Below are 14,910 nucleotides of genomic sequence, written 5' to 3' on the forward strand. Positions count from 1 at the left end.
GTTCGGTAGGGCCCTGGTGAATGGATCAGCCAGGTTGTCCACCGTTGAGATCTTCTTCACCTCCACATCTCCGCGCTGCACGATCTCTCGAATCAAATGGTATTTCCTCTCAATATGCTTAGAGTACTTGTGGCTTCAAGGTTCTTTTGAGTTAGAAACAGCCCCACTATTATCACAATAAAGAGTCATGGGCTCGTCGACGTTTGGAACGACTTCCAAATACTTAAGGAATTTTCTAAGCCATACAGCCTGTTTGGATGCTTCACAAGCAGCCAAATTGTTGATGTCGATTGTTAGATCGATCAACAATCACAAATGAAAGGTGAAATGATAAAAATAATTTAAAGGGGTTTAGAAAGACGTCGTATAAGAAACAATTTAATAATAAAGAACTATAATAATATACGAATATTAATTACTTTTATTAATTTAGAGAAGATTACAAATGGACGAAGTGACGAACTCAACAGGTCGAGCTCAAGATCGTGAATATAAGAATACAAAATAGAATTAATCGAAAACTGAGATGTAGAGCTTGCGTGTACCAAAATCGTCCTCTCCCCTTCTATTTATAGACGAGATGGAATGGCCAAAGACACGTGTTCCTCGATCCACATACCTCGCCGAGGTCGTAGTCGTCCGAGATCCGGTCTTCGCGGCGTGGTCTACTCTTTGACTGACCGATCCTTCTGATAGAGAAGACGTGGTCGAGCTGGAGTCCTTCATCGAGAGGGAAGTGTCGTTGGGCTTGGGCCGATCTGCCGAGAGCGAATTAGGCCCGTAATTGATTTCGTGGGCCGGTCTTCAAACTGATTATGGGCTTCCGTCTGGTCACAGCCCATCCGAAATAATATTTAAATATTTGAATTTTTATACCCCCACAATTAGCCCCCAAATATTTTGAAAATATTCAGCGCTAAAAATTCGAATTGTTCCGAATAGAAAGGGGGGAAATCGAAGATTTAGGACCACGTGGCGTCATGTGAGAGCACGTCTTCTTTACACGTGGCGTGTTGTAACTGTGTTTCGTAAGTCGAAGAGTCGGGGAATCTGTTATCTTTGCAGATATCGAGAGAGATCTTAGATTTGATTTGTTTTCCGAAATCATTAGATTTTCTCGGGATTCTGGTTAATAATGAAACATATTAATATGCGGGTCGGGGAGTCGCCTCTCCTCATTTATATTCTCATCGTCCGCAGTTAAAAAGGTAATTCCTCTTCTCTCTAAACTTCTCGCTCATTCTGATTTCGAGTTCTCTCTCTAAGTTCTTTAGTTTCTTGCACTTCGGCTATTATCAACTCTCAGTTCGACTAGCGAACTCAGACGGGTTCATAGATTTACAGACTTCATCTGTAGAACACCCTAGAACCAGATGTCGAACTCAGAACTTCGTCCGTCGGGGTCTCAACCTCTCGGGAATGAGGATATCTTGCTACCCTCCGCTGTGACCTCGACCGACCTTAGGAGGATCCGTGAAAAATACCAGATTCCCCCAGAAATTAATATCCTTCTTCCTCCTCCTGGGGCTACAGCTGATACCGTAGTGGAGGGTTTCTGCTGTATATATGAGATCTGGCTAGAGAAATGTGGGCTGAGGTTTCCTATTCACCCTCTCCTGTTCGACTTCGCCCAAACTCTAGGGTTGACCCTTCCCGAAATGTGCCCAAACTTCGTTAGGATGGTAATGGGCCTGATAGTCGTGGCCTACGAGGAAAAGATCGAACTCACTCTGATGGATTTAGTCTGTCTTTGTGTGGTTAAGGCGAATTCGAAACACGATCCGAAGTGTTTCTACCTTTCGAAAGCCCCAGGCAAGGGTGTGATCTCGGGTCTACCCTCGAAGGACAAATTTTGGGGGAGGCGATACTTTTACTTCGCCGTGAATGAGCATTCACTCGGGGACCGAGCTCGTTCTTTCTCGTCAAAATGGGCGAGCTCGCCGAGTATGCATAAGAATTCAGTTCGCCTACATTTATATTCTGCGTAGTGAAATATATACTCATTATTTATTTATTTATATATATATATATTTTTTTGTAGAGAAAATCAAAGCGCTATCTCAAGGGGTCGAGTTCGCCGAGAAGTTGACGCTGCTGCAATTGGGTGAAACAGAGTGGTCGAGCTTCACTCCATTTAGATTTATATCGGCCAGAGTTTGGCCTTTCCCACCAAATTTCTCAGAGCACCTAGAGGAAGGTTAGTTCGAGGATTTCGACATTATCTTCTCTGTTATTAATTTTGATTATTATTTATTATTCTCTATTTTAGTAGTTGGGGACAATATGAACACTCTGATCAGTGCCCGGGAGGCGAGGAAACAGAAGAAGGGGGTGCCGCTTCGACTTCGGCCCCGATTCCAACTATTCCTGCGGATACTCCCGAGGTCGAAGTGACCGGGATTCGCCTAGTATCCGAGATCCCGGTTGTCTTGGTGCCTTCTGACGGGGTACCTGAGACGGCCGAGGACGCTCCAGCAGGCATCCAGGGAGCCGATATTCCTGCGGCCGAGGAAGATCAAGTCCCCGGGATTGAGGACGACTCCCCTGAGGGGGCCGAGAGAGTTCGAGTCCCCGAGAGGGCCGAGGTTGCGGGCGCGGCCAAGAAAAGGAAGAGGCCCGCGAACCGAGTCCTTGAGAATGGTGCTTCCGGGGAGAGGAAGAAGAAGAAAAAAGATACGGCTCCTGAACTCGTTGGCCGGGACGGGGAAGAGCCCGCCCCTGATGCTCCCGCGACCGCGGTGACCAGGGTGGACAAAGGCAAAGCCGCAGCTGAAGGGAGCAAGTCTTCCTCAAAGTCAAGGTCTGGGGGCCGAGATGACTCCACCCTATCTGCATCCCGAAAAAGGAAACATGTCGTCAACTTCAACTACGCGCGGGATCACCTATTGTGCGACGACATTTACTCCTCGGCGGGGCTTCTTCGTCAGGTGACGTGTTCCGGGATGGAGCTCCCAAAGGTTCCTGAACTCGCCGAAGCGGACCGGTATAGGATGATGGCATCGGCCATAACTGGGGTAAGTTTTTTTTTTTTTTTTTTTTACTTTCTATGTATAACCGATATGTTATATTTGTGAAAGGATTATTTTCTGTTATGGTCGAACTGATGAGAGGGGTTGATTTCAGCTGTCCACCCAACTGAACCGAGGTGTTTTTCGCTATGAAAAGCGCCTTCATGACGCCAAGGTCGAGCAGGATAAGCTCGCCGAGGTTCAGAAGGGGACGGAGTCTCTGCAGGCCGAACTCCAAGGGATGAATGACAAGATCGCCACCCTCCAGGACGATCTTCAGGCTAAGGACGCCCTACTGGAGAAGTCATACCGCAAGATCGAGCACCTCAATGGAAAATGTCAATACTTGTATGTCGACCTCGACGACAAGAAGGAGAAAATCAAAGGGTTGGCGGCTCGCTCTGGCAATTTTGAAAGAGAGAAGACGGCACTAGCGGCCGACCTGCAGGTTAGGGACAAGGAGTTGAAAGATGCTCTGGAAGAGATCGCCCGGATGAAGAGGACGATGAAGGCGGAGCGGGACCGGGTTGTGCTCGCGACGAGGAACGCGACCTCGCTGAAGTATCGCGAGCAGATACTCGAGCATCGAGCACAGAAGGAGAAGATGGACAAGGCCGTCCTCATCCTGAAAAAGCTCGAGCAGTGCCGGGGGAACAAAGAGTTGATCTCGGAGGCACTGAAGGGCGAGATCTCGGACTTGACCGCCGAGATGAAAGATACTGAGGACGACATTGCTCAGTATGAAGCCGATTACGCGGCCATCTCCATTCCTCAGATCGAGGACGTACCGTTTACTCCGTACTCGGACCGATCACCTGTCGACGCCCCCGCGCCCGAGGTCGAACCTGCTGAAGCCCTCAACGAGCACGGCTCGATGCTCGACCGGACTGACGAGGTTCTCAACTCAATTCCGGAGGGGAACGAAGAAGCGGCGGTGCTTACTCCTACCCCCGAGCATCGAGACGTCGAGGTCGGACCTAGTGACCAAGCCTGAGCCGATAGTCGTCTTTTTTCTTTGAATTTAATAAAGTTTACTTTGTTTTTGTTTTTGTTTTTGGGGCCCGTGTGTTTTGGGCGAAGTTTTTATTGCTTTTGATACAATTATAGGGGGCTTCGGTACCCCTATTTTATTTGAATTTATGTTATTATTTTATGCAATTTCGATTTTTAATTTTGCCAATTTTTTTTTTAGCTCGCCAAAATCTATTATTAATGCATGGATGTTTATTCTTTTATTCAGTCCGTCTGGCCGATCTGAATATCATTATTTTGTTTGTTCCTGATACAGCTCGGATTAGTATAATCTGTTAAGTCTTTTAGGTGACTTGTATTCGGCCTAAAATGTTTTCCTTAAAAGTTTCAGATGATTTTGCTAAGTTATTTAAATCGTCAAAGAACTAAAAGGTTTCCCTTCGGCCGAGGTGTGGAATTGGTTCGTCGTTCAAAATCTGTTAAGTTGTCCGGAATATTGCTAGTCCGAAGCGTTTCCCTTTAGATTTGAAGCCGAAGTCCGTAATTAAATTTGGTGAAAATTTTAAGTCTTTTAGATCGTCGGGGACCTAAAAATTTTCCCTTAATATTTTCGGACGAGGTCGACCCATGTGGGTGCGATCTCTGATGACGCTGTGAGATGTCGGCTCTCGCCAGAGTCGTCGTGAGGCGTTTGCACTGCTAGCCTAGTCCGAGGTCGGGGTCATTGGCCGAGGTGCGAGCTCCGTGGCTCAAGAGGGTAGGGGGACTGTGCCTTTGTGGTAAGAGGCTGCCTACGTACCCTTATGCAGGGATCAAGTCGGACGTAGTTCAATTCTTACTGGTTTCAACAGTAGTATTTTTTGAGGTTCGAGACGTTCCATGATCTTAAAACCGGGATTCCGTTGAGTGTTTCAAGTTCATAAACGCCGGGATAGGTTACTCTGGTGACCCTATAGGGGCCTTCCCATTTTGCCCCGAGTTTTCCGGCGTTTGCCTCAGCAGTGTTTTGGAAGATTTTTCGGAGGACCAAGTCCCCTACATCGAATCTTCTTGTATTAACATCTTTGTTGTAGAATCTAGAGATGGATTGCCTATAACGGGATAACCGTGATAGGGCTGAATCTCGCTTTTCCTCCACTAGGTCTAAGGCATCGCATAGAGCCTCGCCATTTTTTGGCTCACCCTCAGGTGCGTATTTTACCCTAAGGGTTTGCACCTGATTCTCAATTGGGATGACAGATTCGACTCCATGGACGAGGGAAAACGGAGTTTCCCCTGTCGGCCTCCGCGGGCTGGTTCGGTATGCCCATAGCATGCCTGGCAGTTCTTCTGCCCACCGCCCTTTCTTGGCATCGAGCCTTTTCCTTATGGAGTCAACTATGGTCTTATTTGTTGCTTCCACGTGCCCATTTCCTTGAGGATATCGTGGTGTTGACATTCTTACCTCAATGTTGTTATGGAAGCAAAACTTTCTAAACTTTTTCGATATGAATTGTGATCCGTTGTCTGTTATGATCTCGTGGGGAGTTCCATGTCGACAGATTATATTTTTCCAGATGAATGTTGTGACGTCGACGTCCTTTATCAAGACGGAGGCGCCAGCTTACACCCATTTTGAAAAATAATCTGTTAAGATTAATAGAAATCTTAACCCGCCAGGGGCGACCGACATTGGTCCCACAATGTCCATAGACTATTTCATGAATGGGTAGGGCGCCGAGATAGATGACAATTCTTCCGCGGGTCTGTTTATGTTGGGGGCATGGCGTTGACATTGATCGCAGCGGCGCGAGTGCGCCTTGCAGTCTGCCAGCATGGTCGGCCAAAAGTAGCATTGCCTCTTTATTTTGATGGCAAGCGCTCGTCCGCCTACGTGATTTACGCATTCCCCTTCGTGCACGTCTTCCAGGATTCGTTTAGACTCCTCCATCCCGACGCACTTGAGGTAGGGTCCTGCGAAGCTTCTTTTAAACAGGCTTCCATCTATGAAGCAAAATCTCGCGCTTCTCAGCACGAGCTTGCATTTTGCCATCTTATCGGATGGGACCGTACCAGTCGTGATGTAATATAGTATTTCATCTCTCCAATCCCCTTCTTCTATTGTTATGACCGCGGCGATGGTCGTGGCGATAGAAGGTTGTTTGATTGTTTCGACTGGTATGACCCTTTTGAGGCCCGGATCCAAGGTAGATGCCAGGGCAGCCAATGCGTCAGCCGAAGTATTCTCGCCTCGAGGGATCCTTGTCAGGGAGAATTCTTCGAAGTTTTTTGTTAGTTCTTTTACGACTTTTAGGTAAGCTTCCATTCGCTCATCCCTAGTCTCGTATTCCCCGGAGTATTGGTTTGCTACGAGTTGGGAGTCGCAGAAAGCTTCCACTTTCTTTGATCCAACTACAGTGACCAACCTAAGTCCGGCGACTAGTGCTTCGTACTCGGCTTCGTTGTTTGATGCGACGAAGTCGAGCCTAAATGATTGTTCTATAGTCTCACCGTGAGGAGAGGTCAGGTGTATTCCTACTCCAGCCCCTTACTTTGATGATGCCCCGTCCACTTTAAGTGTCCAGGTGCCTTCGACTTCAATCACGGTGGGACTTTCCCTCGGGAGTTCGATGATGAAATCCGCTAAAACTTGCGATTTTGCGGATGTTTTCACTCGGTACTCAATATCGTATTCGCTCAGCTCCACGGCCCACTTGGTTAATCTTCCTAACTGATTAGGGCTATGTAAGAAACTTCTGAGCGGATGTGATGTCATTACTATTATGGTGTGAGATTGGAAGTATGGTCGAAGTTTTCGCGCGGCGGAAACGACGGCCAAGGCCAGTTTCTCCATAATAGGATATCGAGTTTCAGTGTCGACTAACGACTTGCTTGTATAAAATATTGGTCGTTGGTCCCCTTGCTCTTCTCTAACAAGTACTCCACTAACGGCCGCTTGAGACACTACGACGTATAGATAGAGTGGCTCCCCCGCAACGGGTTTTTCCAAGATTGGGGGTGTCGATAGATACTCTTTCAATTTTTTGAACGCCTCTTCGCATTTGTCATCCCATTCGAGCCTCTTGTTTCCTTTAAGGAGCCGATAGAAAGGAAGACATTTATCTGTAGACCGAGAGATGGAGCGGTTGAGGGCAGCGATGCGTCCCGTCAACCTTTGAACTTCACGCCTATTACGGGTTGAGGGCATCTCTCGCAAAGCGTGTAATTGATCCGGGCTAGCCTCAATTCCTCGTTGGGTAACTAAATACCCAAGGAACTTGCCGGATGATACTCCGAACGAACATTTGGTGGGATTGAGTTTCATTTTATATTTATTTAGTACCTCGAAACATTCCTCCAAATGCCATATGTGGTCGTTTTCCCTTAAGGATTTTACCAGCATGTCGTCGATGTACACTTCCATCGTCTTCGCTATCTTTTCTTTGAACATTTCATTGACTAACCTTTGATAGGTGGCGCCAGCGTTCTTTAGTCCAAAGGGCATGACCTTATAGCAATACGTGCCTCGGTCGGTGATGAAGGCTGTTTTTTCTTGGTCATCCGAATGCATCAAGATTTGGTTATATCCTGAGAATGCGTCCATGAATGAGAGGATTTTATGCCCCGCGGTCGCTTCGACTAGCTGGTCGATCTGGGGCAACGGGAAGCTGTCTTTGGGGCATGCTTTATTTAGATCGGTGAAATCAACGCATACTCTCCATTTCCCATTTTTTTTTCTTTACGACGACAGTGTTTGCCAGCCAATCCGGGTATTTCACTTCGTGGATTGAATCTGCACTGAGCAGTCTTTCAACTTCGTCGTTGACTACCCGTGCCCTGTCGGGACCGAGCTTTCGTCTTTTTTGTTTTACAGGTTTAAAACTGGGATCGCCGTTAAGTTGGTGAGACGTGACGTCGATGCTTATTCCTGGCATATCTTCGATTGACCAGGCGAAGGTGGATTTGTTTCGTTTCAAGAAACAGATCAGTTCTCGCCTGATGCTACCTTTAAGCTTAGTTCCGATTCCGACACATTTGGAAGGATCGGAGCCATCGAGCTGTACTTGGACTGTCAACTCAGTACTTTGCGCATCGAGGGAATCGGGATCTTCCAGTGTAGGAACGCTCCCGGCCGACTCCACGCTCATTAATTGTTATTGCTCTTCTTTGATTGCTTTGGCACAATGTTTGTGGCTAGTGAGATAACAACTGCGGGAGGTTGCCTGATTACCTCAGATCTCTCCTATCCCCTCAGGCGTAGGGAAACGAATACATTGATGAAAGGTTGAAGGCACAGCCCTCATCATATGTATCCATGGTCTTCCCAAGATAATGTTGTAAGGGGAGAGACAGTCTAGTACTTGAAACTCTACTATTTTATTGATTCTGTTTGTTTTTACGGGCAACCTGATTGTTCCTAAGGATGGACTAGTGGACCCATTGAAACCTGTTAAATGGGTTCGTTCTCTTTCGATCTCCTCTTCATCGATTCCCATCCTTGCCAGGGTATCCTTGAAAATAAGATCTACAGAGCTGCCTCCATTGATTAGAACTCTCGCAACCTCAGTTAGACACGTCGATCGTGATCACGAGTGCGTCGTCGTGTGGTTCGGTTGTCCCTATTGCTTCTTTTTCGGAGAATGAGATTTGAACATCTTGTTCTAATATGATTTTGGTAGTTTGGTTACTCAATCGACGTTGATGTGTTTTGATTGAGTTAACCGTTTCGTTGCAAAACTTTGAGCCGCCCATTATGAAGTCAACCCTGTGTTTTGCAACAGTCGGCGGGGAATTTGGTTCCCCTTCCTCATCGGGTCTCGCTCTCTTGGGGGAGGGGTTGCCCCTTCCCATGTTGTTGCTATTAAAGACCTTCTTTTTTGGCGGGGGTCCCAGATCGACATCTTTTAGTTCCCCATTTGCATATTTCTCTGCTAGGGCCTTACGCAAGGTCTCGCAATTAACCATGTCGTGGCCTAACGCCTTGTGGAAACTGCAATACGGATTGGGATCCCGCGTCCATTTCTTTGCCTGGGGACCTCCCTCCTTAATGTCATCACCGACATTGAACGTAGATTTAGGAGGGGCGTGTTGCTTTATGGCGTGAGGTATGGCGTCGTGGGGATTAATCCTGCGAGGGTTATTCCCAGTGTTTACGGGCCTCACCCAAGTATTGGAGGGTGGTTTCTTTTCGGCCGCGCGTTGCCTCTCGTAGGAAGCGAATTCCTCTTCAGCCTTTGCGTAATTCACAGTTTTATGAATTGCGTCCTCTAGTGTGAGGGGACGGTTGACAGTCATTTCCAATTTCAGCTTTGAATCATGCCTTAACCCGTTCCTTAGAGAGGTTATGGCAGACTCGTGGCATACGTTAGAGATTTTTGAGAGTACGTCCTTGTAACGGATCATGAAATCCTTCAAAGATTCGTTCTCTCTCTGTTGGATCCCCCATAAGTCTGCTATGGTCAGATCGTCCTCCACGAACATCGAATAGTGTTTCAGGAATGCAGCCGATAGCTTATCGAAACCATCAATGGAGTTTGGTTCAAGTTTGGAGAACCATTCCAAGGCGGGTCCGGACAAGCTTTCAGCGAATAGTTGGCAATATCCTGCCTCTAATTCTCTCCCAGCGAGCATAACTCGTCCCATTGCGACTCTGAAGGACAATATAAACGCTTTCGGGCTTGAGGTGCCACTGTATCGTGGAAGGCGAACCTTTCCGGTATCTCCCAGTTGCACTTCAGTGATATTTCTGGCGAAAGGAGTTCGCCTTGTTTCTTCAACGAGACGATCTATCTCGGGGGCCGAGCTAGTCGCAGAATGAAATTCTGAACGAACAGCTCTCAACTCGGCCGTTATAGATTCCTTGAACCTGTCCAGTTCGGTCATACTGGGTTCGCCACCACGAAAGAGGCGAGGTCCCGATTGTGCCAGACTGGCCGCGGTTACACTTACTGGGCCCTGACGGGTCTGATTCATCCCGCCAAAACGCTGGGGTGAATATTTGATAGATTGCTGGAGGGCGAGGTCCCGAATCAGTCGGGAAAGACCCGGATGGTGCTCCCCCGAGCGGAGGCGGAGGGAGTCCGGAAGGATCGATCGTGACTTCTGTCGCGACCTCGCCAGCAGTCCCCCCAAGCTGAAAGCTTGTGATGGGAGACTGGTCTGTTCCTCGGGCGACCTGTATCCCAGAGAAATCCAGACGGACTCCGGGAGGGATAGCTCGGCTTGTTTGCGCAACCGAGGTTGCTTTGCGAGCTGACTCAGAGGCGGTCATATCTCCGGATCCCACTTGAGGATCCGGGGTGTTTTGAGGAGCCGAGAGAGTATTCAACCGGTCATTAAGAGCACGGTTGGTCTCGGCTTGCTCATCTATCTTTTTGGTCAGCATATCCAGGATTGCCCTGATCCCCGGGGGGATCTCCTCTCCGACTTCGTAATGAGTCGTAGTGGAAGACATGATCAATTTTTTTTTTTACGAACTGCTTCTTCCGAGATGGGTCTTTCTAAACTTCCCACAGACGGCGCCAAATTGTTGATGTCGATTTTTAGATCGATCAACAATCACAAATGAAAGGTGAAATGATAAAAATAATTTAAAGGGGTTTAGAAAGACGTCGTATAATAAATAATTTAATAATAAAGAACTATAATAATATACGAATATTAATTACTTTTATTAATTTAGAGAAGATTACAAATGGACGAAGTGACGAACTCAACAGGTCGAGCTCAAGATCGTGAATATAAGAATACAAAATAGAATTCATCGAAAACTGAGATGTAGAGCTTGCGTGTGCCAAAATCGTCCTCTCCCCTTCTATTTATAGACGAGATGGAACCTTCTGGCCGAAGACACGTGTTCCTCGATCCACATTCCTCACCGAGGTCGTAGTCGTCCGCGATCCGGTCTTCGCGGCGTGGTCTACTCTTTGACTGACCGATCCTTCTGATCGAGAAGACCTGGTCGAGCTGGAGTCCTTCATCGAGACGGGAAGTGTCGTTGGGCTTGGGCCGATCTGCCGAGAGCGAATTAGGCCCGTAATTGATTTCGTGGGCCGGTCTTCAAACTGATTATGGGCTTTAGTCGGGTCAAAGCCCATCCGAAATAATATTTAAATATTTGAATTTTTATACCCCCACAAAACTCTTCACAGTTTCATCGAATCTAATATTCCATAATCTAGATGCTTGCTTTAATCCATAAATGGACTTAAGCAACTCACAAACCTTGGTCTCTTGACCTTCTTCCACGAAACCGTTTGGTTGAGCCATATAAATGTGCTCGTCAAGACTGCCATTCAGGAAGGCAGTCTTGACATCCATTTGCTAGATCGAGAGGTGCAGCTATGGATAGAAGTATGCGGATGGATTAAGCATCGCAACTGTCGATAAGGTTTCTTCATAGTCAATCCCTTCTTTTTTGGTATAACCCTTAGCCACTAGTGGTGCTTTGAACGTCTCGACCTTCCCATCCGTAACCTTTTTCTTCTTGTATATCCACTTACACCCTAAGGGTTTAATCCCTTCGGGAAGGTCTACAAGTTTCCAAACTTTGTTGACATACATCGAGTGCATTTCAACTTTCATGGCGTCAAGCCAAAGGTTTGATTCAAAACCAGTCATTGCATGGCTGTAGGAAACAGGGTCATCCATGTCAGAGATGGCTACGAGAGTATCTCCATAAGACATTGTAATATACAAACTTTTGTAACGCTCGACTTTTGAATTTGAATAAAATAAACGAGTTTTATTTTGAATCAAATTCTTGTTGCACATGAGACGTCCTTATATTTTAAATATCTTGAAAAAAATAATCATAAATATATTTGAGGTTGATGAAATTTCGGAATAAGGATATTCGAGTAAATTCGATATTATTTTCCGAATAAAATTATTCGGAACATACTCGGAGACTTAAAATCTCAAGAGTGGAAATAAATTCCGAAATCCCTTAAATATATTTAAGATAACAGGAATTAATAAGAATTTATCGGTTATTTTTCAAGATTATTTTTTTTATTAAGGACGAGTTTGAGAGGATTTATTTGGACAGGACTTAAGTGCAACAAATTGAGGGACGAGAGTGAAAGAAAAAGATTTTTGAGGGGTGGTTTCAGGAGACGTGTGGCTCAATGAGAAGCTGCCACGTGGCGTCCTTATCCCTTTCTTTTTCTCCACTCCCATTCGGCCACCTCACCTTCTCTCTCTTCTCTTTCTTTCTTCTCTTCATCTTCTCCACGCGATTCCTGCAAGCAAAACAGAGCAAAAGAAAAAACAAATCGGTAACAACAACACTTCAAGAGCACTCTCCGGCCCGCCAACCACATCACCTCCCTCCTCATCTTTCTCATCTCCTCCTCCTTACCCTCTTCTTCTTCCTCTCATTTGTCGCTCCGCCTCTCGCGCGACCCACAGCGACCGCGCGCGCTCCGACGAGGGGAACGGCCGCCGCGGCTCACCCAGGGCCACCGACCGAGGAAGGACACCGAGAATCAAGAGTGAGTGCGCCGAGGAGTATCAAGCGTTGTGAGAAATTTTCTCCTCTGAAATCAATTTCAAAGTTAGGGTTTTTGATATATTGATTTGGGGGTTTTGGTTCCGGGTTGGAATCGGTGGATTTGTCTGTGTTTAAATGATGTTGGAGCTCGATTATTGATGGTTATGACTTGAAGTTGTCCTTTGATTTCAGATTTCTTGGCTGGGTTAAATTTTTGGACGAATTTGGTTGATTTTGGTCACTTGGCCGTGAGCTAGGTTTGCTTGTATTTGGCCGTGAGTTTCTCTGGGTGTTTGATAGGATTTGTAAGCTGTTTGTGTGAAGCTTGGATGTTGAAATTGTTTGGTTGATTTGAAAATCTTGGCCATGTGGTTGTTATGGCTGTGTGACTTGTTGTGGCCGTGTGTGTGTAGTTGGCCGTGAGCATTCTTTTGTTTGGCTGATTCATTTTGACTGTTTGTGACTGTAATTCTGAGCCTCGGGTCTTAATTATTGTGATTTGGTTTTGGAATGTGTTTGATATGAGAATAGAGATTTGAAAAAAAAAATTGGATTTGAGTTTTGGTGGTTTGATGTCGGGACTCGTGAGTGAAGATTTGAAGCGTTATGGTTGTTGATTTGAATCAGATGTTATTGATAACTCTAGGGGGTTCACAATTTGGATGTGAAAAATGAAAATGGAGATTTGAAAACCGGATTTGAGGTTGGTTATTGTGATTTTGAGATTTGAGAAATTGGATTTGAGATTGATATTTCGTTTCGTGCTCGACTGGTTCGACTCTAGATTTGAATAAAAAAAAATTATGACAAGTCTAAAGATTTTGTGACAAGTCAGTTGGATTCGTATTTGGTTGCGTGACTTGTTTCGGTTCGGGTTTTTGAGTCGAGATGTCGGATTTGGAATTTTGGAAATTGATAAGAGTTTGGATTTAAGGAATTAACTCGTTATCGGATTCCGCGGTTTGATGATAGATTTGGACGGACGAGTGGGAACCGGACGAGTCGAAGGCGACGAAGCCGAATTTTGAAGTTTTCAAGAAAAAAAGTTATCGAAATTAAAACTCGATTAACTTGTGAGTTTTTTTAATCGCTTATAGCGTTTAAATACTCTTAGTTTGGTTATTTCAATGAATTTCATTTAATTAAATAAATATTATTTATTTAATAATGTTTGAGAATTTAATTTAATTATTCATTTTGAAATTCTCGGTTATTTTAATTTCGGATTAATTAACTTATTTAAGACTCATAATTATTATTGAATTTTATTTCATATCATTCTTGATACGAAAGTACGCGAGTCTTGAATAAGTTTAACTTCCAAAAAACCGGAGAATAATAAATTAAATTCTCGAATACCAAACCGACTCGAATCTAATCCCAACACCGAACCCTATTTTTTTTCAAGTAATCTCGAATCCAATAACTAACGGACTTCCAACCTCGGATGCTAGTTCATTTGACATTTCGACAAGTGTCAAGTATCACGGAGAGCGTGAAAATCAAGACATCGCCGGAAGTCGTCGAACTTTCTGTCGAGCTATTCCAGGTAAATGTGGAGACATAAGTCAACTACTTACCAAGGGAATAATCCTGTTTACGTGCATTTACGTGTTAATAATAAAAGAGTAGGAAAAGCCTTAAAAGTCACAAACACCAAAGATTAAGGCTTCGGCCACTCTTTTTGGAAAATTTAGTTGGGTTTATACCCATAGGTTCAAATGCTAACTTGAACTAGCCATGTTGCTACTTTGTTGTAGTTAGATCCCTCTGCTAACCATAGAGTTTAGCTAAATCTGAGGTGACAGGAGAGCATGTTGGACTCTTGGATTCGAGCCGAGGGTAGAAGTACCGGGAGTCACATCCCGAGTCTTCAACTTAAAACACTAACGAGTGCTGCAGAGTACTCTGAGTGTTTGAACCCGAGTCGCTCTCCTGTAAGTAGCATAGGTGTGTACTATGAGTGTTGCAGAGTACCCGAACCCTAAAGAATTGATGTGTCGATGGTACCATAAGGAAATGAACCCTGACGGGCTATGAGGGCCTGGGGGATGGCGCTGAGTACTCATATCTCGGGGAGTCGACCAAGAGTCGTATCCGACTTTGTTGCCAGGCTATGAAGGCCTGAAGAATCCACCTTGACGGGCTATGTGGGCCTGGGGGTTGCGCCGACGTCGAATGAAGTGGTACCATTAGTGGATCCCAGACAGACGTTAAAACTCTTAGGCCGCCAGACGACTGCTGCTCGAAGTCTAAGGCTGGTCTCTTGTCGTTCTAAAGGTTATAGCGGGGGATGTGTGTAACCCTAAAGACAAAAAGTACTAGTTAGAGTGTGCACACATTAGTCATGCTCTAGAAGTTGTTAGATTTGCATCAATGCATTCTTATATGCTTGTTTGCACGTCACATGTTATCAAATGGCATTAGTCGCTTTATTTTCTAGGTTAGACTCCCACT

At 45.5% G+C, this 14,910-nt stretch overlaps 2 protein-coding genes and 1 long non-coding RNA gene across 3 annotated transcripts; 1 reads left to right on the plus strand and 2 right to left on the minus strand.

Annotated features, from left to right (window-relative positions):
• Window positions 1–4,824: 4,824 nt before the first annotated feature.
• Window positions 4,825–6,735, minus strand: LOC149390287 (uncharacterized). The gene is made up of 3 exons (XM_089619735.1): window positions 6,512–6,735; window positions 6,033–6,445; window positions 4,825–5,582 (listed from the first exon to the last, which is right to left on the minus strand). Exons 1-3 carry the CDS (start codon window positions 6,733–6,735, stop codon window positions 4,825–4,827), a joined length of 1,395 nt encoding a protein of 464 aa, XP_089475861.1.
• Window positions 6,736–8,522: 1,787 nt separating this feature from the next.
• LOC149390288 (uncharacterized) lies at window positions 8,523–10,413 on the minus strand. The gene is made up of 2 exons (XM_089619736.1): window positions 10,217–10,413; window positions 8,523–10,134 (listed from the first exon to the last, which is right to left on the minus strand). Exons 1-2 carry the CDS (start codon window positions 10,411–10,413, stop codon window positions 8,523–8,525), a joined length of 1,809 nt encoding a protein of 602 aa, XP_089475862.1.
• A 1,599-nt stretch (window positions 10,414–12,012) lies between these two features.
• Window positions 12,013–13,026, plus strand: LOC149390289 (uncharacterized). Its single transcript, XR_016300272.1, has 2 exons — window positions 12,013–12,482; window positions 12,646–13,026. It is a non-coding gene; the product is annotated as an uncharacterized LOC149390289 (long non-coding RNA).
• The last annotated feature ends 1,884 nt before the right edge of the window (window positions 13,027–14,910 follow it).

Source organism: Urtica dioica, chromosome 7, assembly GCF_054948205.1.
Source record: "Urtica dioica subsp. dioica isolate 48M chromosome 7, U.dioica_male_clone48M_v1_H2, whole genome shotgun sequence".
Taxonomy (NCBI): Eukaryota; Viridiplantae; Streptophyta; class Magnoliopsida; order Rosales; family Urticaceae; genus Urtica; species Urtica dioica.

Coding starts and splice junctions, on each gene's coding strand:
- LOC149390287 (XM_089619735.1), bottom strand. CDS start 6,735: ATGACATCACATCCGCTCAGAAGTTTCTTACATAGCCCTAATCAGTTA. Junction 6,446..6,511: donor GTGGACGGGGCATCATCAAA/GTAAGGGGCTGG, acceptor ACAATCATTTAG/GCTCGACTTCGTCGCATCAA. Junction 5,583..6,032: donor ACTATATTACATCACGACTG/GTACGGTCCCAT, acceptor AATGGGTGTAAG/CTGGCGCCTCCGTCTTGATA.
- LOC149390288 (XM_089619736.1), bottom strand. CDS start 10,413: ATGTCTTCCACTACGACTCATTACGAAGTCGGAGAGGAGATCCCCCCG. Junction 10,135..10,216: donor GGAGATATGACCGCCTCTGA/GTCAGCTCGCAA, acceptor TCTGGGATACAG/GTCGCCCGAGGAACAGACCA.